We start from the raw sequence: 13,682 nt of genomic DNA, 5'->3' as shown, positions 1-13,682 counted from the left end.
ACAAGGCACAGGTTCTGCTAGGCGAACTCCAACTAATCTGCAATTAATCCCTCCATTCACCAAGCTCCCACTATACCCAAGACATCATGCTTGGGGTATAAAAATGAGCTCATCCCATATCCTCCAGGTGCAGACAGCCTGCGAAGAACTATCAGTAACTACTAACATCCTCTACTCCTGGAGACAGTACAACTGTCCATCAACAGGGAACAAAAAAGGCTAGGCACAGTGGCTCACGCCTGTAATAAACTTTGAGAGGCCGAGGCGGATGGATGGCTTGAGTCCACGAGTTCAAGATCAGCCTGGGCAACATGGTGAAGCCCCGTCTCCACAAAAAAAAAAAAAAAAAAAAGGCCATGTGTGGTGGCATGTGCCTATAGTCCCTGCTGCTCAGGAAACTGAGGTAGGAGGATTGCTTGAGCCTGGGAAGTCAAGGCTGCAGTGAGCCAGGATTGTGCTACTGCACTCCAGCCTGAGTGACAGAGCAAGACCCTATCTCAAAAACAAAACAAAGTAAAAAAAAAACACAAAACAGGGAACAAGTGGACAAGTGGATGAAGCCATGCTACAGTAACACCATGGACACAAATGTAACCCAGAACAGGGACAGGTGTAACCCGGAACAGGGACAGGTGTAACCCGGAACAGGGACAGATGTAACCCGGAACAGGGACAGTTGTAACCCGGGACAGGGACAGATGTAACACGGAACAGGGGCAGGTGTAACACAGAACAGGGACAGGTGTAACACGGAACAGGGGCAGGTGTAACACAGAACAGGGACAGGTGTAACCTGGAACAGCGACAGGTGTAACATGGAAAAGGGACAGATGTAACACGGAACAGGGGCAGGTGTGACATGGAACAGGGGCAGGTGTAACCCGGAACAGGGACAGGTGTAACCCAGAACAGGGACAGGTATAACACGGAACAGGAACAGGTGTAACCCAGAACAGGGGCAGGTGTAACACGGAACAGGGACAGGTGTAACATGGAACAGGGACAGATGTAATACGGAACAGGGACAGTTGTAACACGGAACAGGGACAGGTGTAACATGGAACAGGGACAGGTGTAACACAGAAGAGGGGCAAGTGTAACCTGGAACAGGGATTATCTCTGTGTACCATCTTGGAGTGACCTACAGGATATAATGTGAGTGTGCAGAAAGTGTGAGCACCCTAACATTTATCTAAGCAGGAAGGTAAGAACCAATATAGATGCTCATGTTTATAAAAAATTTCAGTTGGAAGAATACAGTGTAAAATTAGAAGAAAACTGGTTATCTACAGGGGAAGAGAGGAAATGGGGGCGGGGTGCAAGGAGAGAAACTCAACTTCTCTGAATATACCTTGACTTTGGAACCATGGAAACGATTTTAGATAGCTGTATGAATAAATTTAATTTAAAAAAAGAATTCTCTACATCATGCATTATGGGACAAAATGGCATCATGTACCCGCTGATGTGACACTAAGGACACACCATCATGTCTGTGGCACACGGACATAATCGCATGACCTGAGTCTCTTCATGAGGAAACGGGACAAACCCAAATTGAGGACAGTCTGCAAAATAACTGACCTGTGCTCTTCAAAAACGTCAATATCAGGAAACAAAGAAAGAACTACTGCTCCAGGTGAAAGGAGACGAAAGAGGCATGAAACTATCCCAACTCAGAACTGTCTTTTGCTACAAAGGACATTACTAGACAATAGTGAAGTTGGAATAAGATCTCAGACCAGATAATAATAGCATTGTATCAATGTTAATTTCCTGATTTTGATAACTGTCCTGAAGTTAGATAAGAGAATATCCTTGCCTTTAGGAAATACTACAAAAGTATTTAGCACGCAGGGGCATTGTGTCTGTAACTGACCATCAAGCAGCTCAGAAAAAAAGAATACATGGATGGATAAATAGATGGATGGATGGATGGATAGATGGATGGATGGATGGATGGATGGATGGATGGATGGATGGATAAATGGATGGATGGATAGATGGATGGACGGACAGACGGACGGACGGACGGATGGATGGATGGATGGATGGATGGATGGATGGATAGATGGATGGATCCAGGGATGGATAGATGGATGGATGGATGGATGGATGGATGTATGGATGGATGGATGGATCCAGGGATGGATAAATGGATGGATAGAGGGATGGATGGATGGATGGATGGATGGATGGATGCATGGATGGATGAATGGATGGATGCATGGATGGATGGATAAATGGATAGATGGATGGATGGGTGAGTAGGTGGGTGGATGGATAGATGGATCCAGGGATGGATAAATGAATGGATGGATGGATGGATGGATGGATGGATGGATGGATGGATAGATGCATGCATGGATGGATGGATGGATGGATGGATGGATGGATGGATGGATGGATGGATGGATGGATAAATGGATAAATGGATCCCTGGATGGATAAATAGATGGATGGATGGATAGATAGATAAGAGAGGCAGACAGACAAATGCAGTAAAATATTAACTTTGGGGAATAACTGGATGAAAAATACACAAGAATTCTTTGTATTATTTTTGTGACTTTCCTGTAAGTCTGAAATCGTGTCAAAATTTAAAAGAAAAAAAGCCATCTCTAGAAATCTAAGGTGAAAAGAAACAAATGCACCCAACTCTGTACTGACTTGATAACACAGCCTCAAAGGAAGGAAAAAGTCTTGCCAGTGACTGTCAAACACCATAATCTGTACCTTTCTAGTGGGACAAGCCCTAAGGACAAAAGAACGAGAAACAAATAGAGACTGCATTGAGTAATCTCGTGATATTTTATTTTGAGATTCTGTGTATTATCAAGGGATCAAACAAATGTGTAATGCTGATGATGTTCACTGAGAACCAAGATTTCAGCAAAACAAAGATACAATAAAAGTCTGATGAGGTTACACAGGCACTTAGGAGTCCTGGATGTGAATTCCAATAGAATTATCTGTATGAACTCCTCAGGCCCAAGCCCTGTCCACTGAGAAGGTCCACACATGACAGGTCACCAGCGGCCATCAATGCCCCAGGATCCCCATGGAGTGTGTCAACGTCAGCTTCCACCAAAAGGAACCAGGGCTTTATTTCAGAAATGGTCAATTCCAGGACTGGGGCAGGAAATGCTGGCGATGAGCCTGGGATATCTGGTCACACCGAAAGGCAAGGAATCTCTCAGAGACAACTGGGTTGTGTCAAAAGGACTCTCAGAAGCCAACTGAAAGAGGCCCAGAGGCAGAACTATTTGAGCATTAATCAGATACGAGCCAGAATGATCAAAACACACCAAACATGTTTACATTCACTGTCTCATGAGAATACCAAAAACCCCAGGAGAGCCCAACACCCTCTCTGGTGGATGCTCTCAGAAGAGAATGCAACTCACTATTTTGAAAACTGGAAAATGAGGGGGGAATCCAACCATGCACCCTGCCCCTTGTCTATGAACTACTCCTTGGCGGAGCCAAACGGCAGACAAAGGGAAGTTTGTTTTCGGAAATGTGTCAGCTAACAAATGGAGAGAGAATAGCGGAAGTAGAAAATGACCATTCTGCAACCTCTAATGAAATGATGGCTCCGAGCAATAATCATCAAAGCTGTAACATTAAACAGAGACTGCCTCATGGAAGCACACGGCACCACCAACAGAGGGATCGTCCCCCGAGGGTCACCCAACCCCGCCACGACCAGGAAGCACAGGGTATGGACCATGTTAGGCCGCCTTCAGCACAGTCCAGAGCAGAGACTGTCCAGCAGGTGACCTGGTCTACCAAGGACAAAAAGTGTGACGCGCAGAGAACCCGCAGGGTCAAGACCGGAGAGAGACACCACCGAGCACAGCACACCAACCTCATCTGACTCTTCATTCACAGAGTGCTGCAAGGCAATCTGAGACCTCATCAGGGACACTTATTTGTTTACTTCCTTCCTTCCTTCCTTATTTATTTATTTAGAGATGTGGCCGCACACAGTGGCTCACACCTGTAATCCTAACACTTTGGAAGGTCGACGCAGGCGGATCACCTGAGGTCAACAGTTCGAGACCAGCCTGGCCAACATGGTGAAACCCCATCTCCATTAAAAATACAAAAATTACCCAGGCATGGAGGTGTGTGCCTGTAATCCCAGCTACTCAGGAGGCTGAGGCCAGAGAATCGCTTGAACCCGGCAGGCAGAGGTTACAGTGAGCCGAGATCGCACCACTGCACTCCGGCCTGGGCGACACAGTGAGACTCCATCTCTAAATAAATAAATAAATAAATAAATAAATAAATAAATAAATAAATAAAATTAAGAGATGGGGTCTCGCTCTGTCATCCGGGCTGGAGTGCAGCGGCTCGATCCCTATCAGGGAAATTTGAGCTTAAGTTGGACAGCTGATGGTATTAACGAAAAGCTGTTTGCTTTTTTCAGTTGTGATATTAGACTCGTGGCTTTTGTTTTTAAAACACACTGAGCTACCCACTGAAATATTTACAGCTGAAATGAGAGGATGCTGGCTGGGATTTGCTCCAAAACCTCAGCGGGGGGTGGGGGGCCGGGGCAGGGGGTTGGGGGCAGGGAGAGGGCGTGTCAGGAAGCCTGCCTGGTCCGGAATCTTGCTGGGAATCTTGTTGCGGCCAGTGGTGGGTTTCAACCAGGGAGGCCCATGACGCTCTTTGCTCCATTTCTGGATACATTTGAAATTTTCCATAATTAAAAAATAATCCCCGTGCTCACCACCCCACAGGCTGTCAGAGGTGAACCCAACACTTTTACTTCATGAGGTACCAAGGGGTAAAAGGAGATGCTCCTTTGGCAAATGCTGAGGACAGAGTCACAAGTGCTGGTCCAGGGATGCCAGCAGCTCTGTTCGTGACCAGGTGGCCTCATTTCCTCCAGGATCTGCTCGGCCCCAGAGAGGCAGCCCTGTGGGTTCAGCTGTCTCCATTTTGCAACTTTGTTATCAACAACGTCTCAAAGCGAATCTGCCTGGACAGGCGTCCCTCCATCCCTCCACCCCACATGCCAGCTCGCCTCTTCTCCTGAAGCTTCCCGGGCCCCAGGAGAGGGTCCCTGTTGATGCTCACAGATCCTTCCCCCGCACCAAGAGCACCTGCTCCCTGAAAGTGAAACACTGAACCCCTGCCCCATGACTGAAAAACCGTCAATATTCAACCACTGCGACTCACAGAAAGGCAATTCGTGAGGTTCAGCGGATAAGGCAGCCTCTGGTGGTTGATGACTTAACTAGCGTCTGCCGAGCTATGCTCTCCAGGCCAAATAGCATACCTTCCATGCACAGGCCCAGCTGGACAGTCAACCAAGGGCCAGCCCCATGCTGCCACCGCCCGGGGAGAGCCCAGCCTCTCCATTCTCAGAGATCCATCAATTCCAGCAGAGCCACCACTGCAGGCTGGTGAGGTCGCAGGCGGCAGGTCACCAGGACGGTCATCGGGAGGACTGAACCCTGTCGGCAGCCCATGTGGGCCAGCCCCTCTCTGCCCAAGCTGGCTCTATGCAACCTAAGGCTCATGGAGAGACCGAGTCACTCCACACCACAGCCATAGTGTGTCACCAGAGCTGTCCTCAGAACGACCAGTGTCCAGTCCTCAGGGGCCCAAGAAAGCCGTCAGAGTACAGATGGATATACATATGTGTACACACACGGTTAATACTGATGCACATGGGCATGCACATGCACATACGGTTAATACTGCTGCACACGGGCACGCACACACACACACGGTTAATACTGCTGCACACAGGCACGCACACGCACACACGGTTAACCACCACTGCACACGGGCATGCAAACGCACACACACGGTTAACCACCGCCACACGCACACAAAGAGTTAACTACCGCTGCACACATACACACAGGGTTAACTACCGCTGCACACGCTCACACACAAACAGGGTTAACTACCGCTGCGCGCACACACACACACACACAGGGTTAACTACCGCTGCACACACACACATACACACAGGGTTAACTACCGCTGCGCGCACACGCACACACACAGGGTTAACTACCGCTGCGCACACACACACACACACACAGGGTTAACTACCGCTGCGCACACACACATACACACAGGGTTAACTACCGCTGCACACACACACACACACACACAGGGTTAACTACCGCTGCACACACACACATACACACAGGGTTAACCACTGCCGCACATGTGCACTCACAGGGTTAACTACCGCTGCACACGCAGACACACACACACACTGGATTAACTAACACTGCACACATGCGCACACACACTGGGTTAACTACTGCTGCACACACGCACGCACACACACACTGGGTTAACTACCACTGCACACGTGCACGTACATGCACACACAGGGTTAACCACCACCACACATGTGCACTTACGTGCACACACAAGGTTAACCACCACACACGTGCACACACACACAGGGTTAACCACCACTGCACACAGGCACACACACGCACACATAGGGTTAACTACCACTGTCTATATACACACGGTTAACTACTACTGTGGTTAACTACTCACACACATGCATACACAGAGTTAACCACCACTGTACATACACACACACACACACACTCATGCACACACCATTAACCACAGCCACACAAACATGAGCACACAGAGTTCACTACGCCATCTAAGCACACACACAGTCCAGTGCCGTACATACACAGGCTCATTATCACGCTCTGGCCTGTTGCCAGGTGAACCCACAAGGCTGTGTGGACCGGCCTTGGACCCTTGAGCACCCGGTGAGTGCACAGACATGAGAGCACTGGTAACCAAGGACAGGGCACCCAGATGACAATCCTTCTGGCAAAGGCACTGGCGGTCTGGTACACAGCATGGAAAAGACCCTGGCTGGGCACGACACTCAGAAGGAAGTGACCTGCGCACCCCAGTCCTAAGCCCCTGCCTGTCACAAATGGGGGCTCCATGTGGTTCACAAGTGACTGGCTCTGGACACACAGGAGCGTAGTAACAAGAATTCCACCATAGTGTCAGCTGTGAAAACCACACACAGCAGGGTTGCTGGCAGGAACTTTGGGACTCATCTGCCTGGCACTGTCTTACTGGTAAGTGGCCTCTTACTAGTCAGGCATCACCTTGTGAACCCTCTGTGCCTCAGTTTCCACATCTGGACAACAGGGAGGACACAGGTGGAGAGAGAGGCTCAAGAGCGATACACCAAGTGGGGCCAAGCCTGCGAGCCCCTCCTGTAAGAATCTCTGCCATTCTCACTGCTGCAGAGTCCGAAGCCCAGCAAACCAGGCACACCTGGCCAAGGCCAGTGGACGCCAAAGCCTACTGCCCCACCTCCCTCCTGGAGACACAAACCAACCAGAACAAACATAAGATTTCAGAGTCCTTCCAAAAGCTCTGAAAAAGTCCGAGCCACCCACTGGGAATGCAAGGGACCAATTCACTAAAATAATTACAATTTTCTGGGAACATTTCACTCCTTTTCCCCAGAGACTCTCCTTTATCCTGCAGGGGAAAGGCCCCCACGCCCCCAGCCCCTGTGGAGCAACCTTGAGTGCCAGCTTAGCAGGGCTGCAAGGGAGGCTCAAACGCAGAGACAGAGGCTGTGCCGGGACCACCCAGCCCAAAGGGCCACGTCGGAGCCACAGCTGCCCAGGGCTCGTGTCCAGCGATGGAGCCTTCGTGGGTCTTCACCAGACCCAGCTCCTGGGCAAGACGACATCCCCCATCTCGGCCACCCCTGACCCACCTTGTCCCATCCCCTCCAAGCGCTTTCTGGTACTCACGTAAGAAGTGTTTTTCCAATAAGGCAATTTCCAGGTGACCTTTGATCTCATTCAGTCGATCAAACTCTGTCCGGTTAAAGTCCTGGACTCCTGTGGCCATGATGAGGGTCCCTGGACCAGCCTAGAAGAAAAACACCAAAAGCTCAGAGGGGCCACCTGTGGCACCCTGGGTCTGCAACACTCAGTTCCCCCAGAGGTGCCCAGGGGCCCCAGGATGGCAGCAGTGGCATGTGAAAGGGACCAGCAGGTGCAGTTTCTGGACATGGGGATGACGCAGCAGTCAGATGGGGTGACGGAGCCCCCAGCATAAGACCCGTGTCTGTCTACCCAGCCTCCTCTGTGGGGAGCAGGGACATCTCAGAGAATGTGGATATCCTCAGAGCCCCTGTAAGGCTGGCTTTAAGAAATATCTTAAAAATGGAGGCTGGGCACGGTGGCTCACACCTGTAATCCCAGCACTTTGGGAGGCCGAGGCGGGTGGATCACGAGGTCAGGAGATCGAGACCACGGTGAAACCCCATCTCTACTAAAAAATACGAAAAATTAGCCAGGCGCAGTGGCGGGCACCTGTAGTCCCAGCTACTCAGGAGGCTGAGGGAGGAGAATGGCATGAACCCAGGAGGCGGAGCTTGCAGTGAGCCGAGATCGCGCCACTGCACTCCAGCCTGGGCGACAGAGCGAGACTCCATCTCAAAAAAAAAAAAAAAAAAAAAAAAAAAAGGAAACTGGATAAGTGGCGCTAAGTCTCTTAATGGTCGTGATCCTGATCTCCTCAGGCTGCAGAGGGAAGAAAACCCTGGAACTGTGCTGGCCCCGTGTGTCCGGCTGGCCATGCCAGAGCCAGGCCCTCACACCTGAGCGGAGGCTGCGGGCGCCTCCACGAGCCACACTAAGTAGATTGGAGAGACTGGCCCCCGGGCAGAAGGGTCTGCCGCAACCGAGGTGAGCAAACTCCGAACAGCAGCCTTGTCGTCCTGTCTGCTCCATGAAAACCGCGGCTCACAGCCCCAGTGAGCCACAGCAAACTCCAAACAGGGGCCTCGTCATCCTGTCTGCTCCACAAAAACCCCAGCTCACAGCCCCAGCAAGCCAGGACGGGCTCGAGTTACAGGCTACGGCTGCCCGATGCCTGGAGCCCAGGGACTGGGCACAGGCGGCCATTCCACATCCTGCTGATGGGACAGAAAGCAGGGGCCATGCCCGGCACAGCCAGGCCTGCCTGGGCCCCACACTGGATGCCACACAGTCGCCCTCCACGTTGCATCCTGCCAGGGACCTGGTGAGGGACAGCACACGAGTGAGTGTCCCACCACAGGACAGCAGGGACCCGATTTCTCCAGCTGGGTCCTCAGACTTCCTCCTCCAGAGCCAGGTAACAGGTGTGCGGCTTCAACAAGGCCACCCGGAGCAGCACCGCAACGGCTCCTTGCACATGTATCACCCACGCTGTGGCCACAGCCCAGGAAGAAGGCGCTGGCTTCGGGAACCAGCAGCTTCTAGGCGGGGCACTCTGGCTGTGGCTGCCCCGTTCTGGGTGCCCAACCTCCCACACTTTCAGCTGCTCTCGCTGCTGGGGCAAGAGTTCCCAGGGCATGAGTGGAGGCAGGGTGATTCCATCTGTCCTGCCCGCTGGAGGGGCCCTGTGGGAGCTGCTTGGGGTCTGTCCCAGCACTGACAGATGAGGAACAGGCATGGGACGCCTGTTCCGGGAGGCCAGCGGAGCCCAGGTGCTGGAAGCTGGGATCCCCCAAGCACCCATCCAGGAGGACAGAAGCTCCAAAAGAGTCCCAAGGAAGTCACACAACCCCACCTGTGCTCCAGCATAGGCTGGAGACATGGGTCTGGGGCTCCAAGCTGACCCTGGAAGCTCAAGACACAGGTGCCGCCAGACTAGGACCCCAGCTGGGGCCCCAGGACAGACCCCGGGGGCTAAACGTCCCCATGAAGGTGGCTCTGACATAGACAGCCTGGAAAAGGTTCACCTGAGTGGGCAAGGGCCTGGGTGCTCCCACACGCAGCCAGGAGGAGGCACACTGCAAAGCCTGCAGCCGGACCCCTGCACTGCCCTGGGCTGTTTCTCTCCAGTCCTCATCTTTCAGATATGGCCCCTGGCGTGTTTCAGACAGAATGAGAACGTGCCTGGGACCTGCTCCAGAGTCATCCAGTGGCCAGGGGCGCGGAGGGCAGGGAGGACACGGGCCCCCAGGACAGGAGTGGTCAGGGGTGGGGAGCAGGGAGGACACAGCTCCCCTGGACAGGGGTGGCTGGGAGTGGGGGCAGGGAGGACACAGTCCCCCAGGACAGGAGTGGCCGGGGGTGGGGGCAGGGAGGACACGGCCTCCCAGGACAGGAGTGGCCGGGGGCGAGGGCAGGGAAGACACGGCCTCCCAGAACAGGAGTGGCCGGGGGCGGGGGCAGGGAAGACACGATCCCCCAGGACAGGAGTGGCTGGGGGTGGGGGCAGGGAGGACACGGTTCCCCAGGACAGGAGTGGCTGGGGGCGGGGGCAGGGAAGACACAGTCCCCCAGGACAGGAGTGGCCAGGGGTGGTATCAACCACAAAGGGATGAAGGACACTTGGGCTCCCAGCCTGCTGCTCTCTAGTTCAAAAGTGTGCTGGACATTTTGAATGTTTTCTATTATGATTTCTTTTTTTTTTTTTGAGATGGTGAAGTCTCACTCTGTCGCCCAGGCTGGAGTGCAATGACATGATCTCGGCTCACTGCAACCTCTACCTCCCAGGTTCAAGCGATTCTCCTGCCTCAGCCTCCAAAGTAGCTGGAATTACAGGTGCCTGCCACTACACCCGGCTAATTTTTTTGTATTTTTAGTACAGACGGGGTTTCACCATGTTGCCCAGGCTGGTCTTGAACTCCTAGCCTCAGGTGATCCACCCACCTTGGCCTCCCAAAGTGCTGGGATTTCAGGCATGAGTCACCGTGCCCAGCCTATTATGAATATTTTTAAAGATCTCAAACACAGAAACTGTGGCCACGCGCTACCTGCTTGCTCCGACCCACTTGCCCCCATGTGCCTTGGGCAGTTCCAGGACCCCTGACCGTGGACCAAGGACCAGGCTGGCACCTGGCTCCTGCCTTTGCCCCTTCTCCTGCCATTCGCCCACCCTTGCTCCTGCACAGCTGGGCACGCCCTCTGCCCCTTCGCTGAGTCTGCCTTGGGCTGGTGTTTGGAGATGCACACCTATCTCTTCCTCTCCTCTGTCTCCCCTTCCTTAGGTTTCTTATCTACGTAGCTTCCAGAAGTTTCTCTCCATTTTCCTTGCATCTGAGTCAAACCTAGCCACCCTGCCCACAGCAGTTGCAAGGCAAGGTCAGAGACAGGAATGTGCCTGTCTGGAGGAGGAGGTCATAAACATTAAGCTGAAATGAGACCCAGCAGCCAGGCACCTCTGCAGCCTCGCTCCCCACCAAGGGAACCCGCCACACTCCCCCAGCCCTCGGCAGGGCCCACCTTCAAGAGGCATTTTCCAAATACTTCACTTACTCTGTTTACAATGGCTCCTTGCAGGTACAGAGGGCAGGTGTGTGCCTGGGGCCAGTGGGCCTGTTCACCCCCAACTGTCTGCTGAGAGCATGGGCACCCAGGGGTGAGACAGGCCAGAGGGTGGCCCAGGAGTAACGTGGCCCACGCAGGATGATGGAGGCCTGGCCTGGGAGATCTCAGTGCTTATCATGAATTTTCTAACCGGGAAGGCGGCCTAAACAACAACCAAGGATCCCAAGTCCCAGCCCCACACTGAGGACAGAAAACACCCCCTGTATGGCTGGGACCCCCGGAGCCCACCCAGCCCACCTCCTGCCTACACCCCATGGACACCCTGCTCGGAACTAGGGGTTGCCTTTCCCACAGTGGATTCTTCTTGGGATTGTCTCAAGTGATGCTGGAGAGAGAGGACCCCATTCTTCTTGGTGACAAGGCAGGCTGGGGTCCCCAGGAAGCCAGTGGCCTTGGCCTCCTCCAGCTGGGGACTCCCGTTGGCAGCAGCAGCAAGGACGCCAGCCCACGGAGAAAGCAGGGCCGGCCAGAGCCCCCAGTTGCCGGGCTCCCGGGCCAGGAGCAGCCTTCATCAGGAGCCCCTGAAACAGCCCCACACAGCCAGCCCTTCCCTGGGACAGACATGAGCAAAGGCTACCTGGAAGTCAGGGACAAAGACAGGATGGGCATCCATGCCACCTCATCCAAGTCCCTGCCTTCACTAGGTGGGGGGCTCCCCAGGGAGGGCAGGAGAGGAAGCCACACTTTAAACAGCTCTATTCCCACAGGAAACGTCCCAGTGTCCCAACTCAGAACAGTACCCACCTGTGACAAGGACAGACACTGCTGGCACTGGGGGCAGGGGAGGAAGGCCCACGGGCGGGCAGAGGGATGGAACCAGGGCAGCTGGGGGCCCCCTGGCTACCGAGGAGCCTGGGCTGTGGCATACTTTCGGGGAGGCCTGGGGAAAACAGTTGGACCGTGCCACCCTGTTCCAGCACGTCAGCCTGGGCAGGGCTGCTTCCTGGAGGCTGAGTTGGAGAAGAGCTTGGAGGCTCCCATCTGCCTCTGCCCACTCAGCCCTACAAATAAGTGTGCTCTTCCCTCCACATCCCCATCCCCACCGGGCGGGGGGCTGTGTGGGTCCCCATAACAGACACGTGGCAAGGGGCCAGAGGCCTGCGTGGAAAGGCTCTGCCCAGTGCAGAGGCGGAAAATTCAACTCCGCCACGCCCAGCACCCTCCCCAGCAGGCACAGGCAGCGTCGTGCGGGTGACCCGGCTCCATCCACATGCGCCAACCCCGTCTCCAACGGCTGCTCCAGGCCCACGAGGGCTGGGCCCCACGGTCTCCACCCAGTCCTGGGATTCCACAGCCCAGCTGAGAGCCACCTGGATACCAGGGTGGTGAGGACTGGCTCTGCAGGACTCACCAATGAACAAGAGGTCCCCTATTGGGACACAAGGCCTTGGGGTGCTGCCCTGAAATGCTGGGGTCTGAATCCTTCTGCAAGCCCTGTGGGTCCCTCCAGCTGACCCCTTCTCAGACCTACGGAGGAGCCACCCTGAGCTGGAGTCAGAGGCCTGGACTCAGAACTCCAAGGGTGCAGGACACCAAGGCTGTGGCGCTGTCACTATAAAACCAGAGTGGTAGGCCTGGCCATTTCTCAGTTCTTCAGCTTTTCTAGAACTATTTTCTCCAACTTTTGCCTCAACTGAAATCCGCAGCCCTCTCAAGATGGGGCGCGGGCCTTCTGGGGACGTCTCCCATCTCCTGCCTCCTGGTCGGGGGTCACCCCAGACGCTGCCCCAGCCCTAAGCATGCCCAACTCCTTCTCGCCACCTCTCCTTCCAGCCGGCACCAGCCACACAGTTACCCGTCTCTTCCGCCTTTACCTCCCCTCCCAGCCCAGCCTCGTGGGCCCCTCAAGCCCATCCAGGGCCCCTCCAACCTTCCCCTCCCAAGCAGGTCTGGGTTCTACTCTCAGCCACTTTGTCCCAGGACACAAACAGCCCACAACGAAAGGAAGCAGGAATGAAGCTGAGCACACCTGGAGGACATGGTGCTTGGTGACAGCGGCCAGAGATGAAAAGACACACGCTGTAAGGTTCTACCCATCCCCGGTCCCCAGGAGACGAAAGGACACAGGCTGTGAGGTTCTACCCATCCCCGGTCCCCAGGAGACGAAAGGACACAGGCTGTGAGGTTCTACCCATCCCCGGTCCTCAGGAGACGAAAGGACACAGGCTGTGAGGTTCTACCCATCCCCGGTCCCCAGGAGACGAAAGGACACAGGCTGTGAGGTTCTACCCATCCCCGGTCCCCAGGAGACGAAAGGACACAGGCTGTGAGGTTCTACCCATCCCCGGTCCCCAGGAGACGAAAGGACACAGG

The 13,682-nt window shown here is 54.2% G+C and overlaps 1 protein-coding gene across 4 annotated transcripts in view; it reads right to left on the bottom strand.

The window, feature by feature from the left end:
- Positions 1–13,682, bottom strand: part of GRAMD4 (GRAM domain containing 4) — a 134,162-nt gene that overhangs the window by 66,243 nt on the left and 54,237 nt on the right. For all 4 annotated transcript variants that reach the window (XM_063704573.1, XM_063704572.1, XM_063704574.1 and 1 more), the window contains one exon: positions 7,794–7,914. In XM_063704573.1, coding sequence (XP_063560643.1) covers positions 7,794–7,914 — 121 coding nt within the window. The remainder of the gene's footprint in view (positions 1–7,793; positions 7,915–13,682) is intronic.

Source organism: Gorilla gorilla, chromosome 23, assembly GCF_029281585.2.
Source record: "Gorilla gorilla gorilla isolate KB3781 chromosome 23, NHGRI_mGorGor1-v2.1_pri, whole genome shotgun sequence".
Lineage (NCBI taxonomy): Eukaryota > Metazoa > Chordata > Mammalia > Primates > Hominidae > Gorilla > Gorilla gorilla.
The sequence above is the reverse complement of the archived record's forward strand: the minus strand, read 5'-3'. Positions and strand labels throughout refer to the sequence as shown.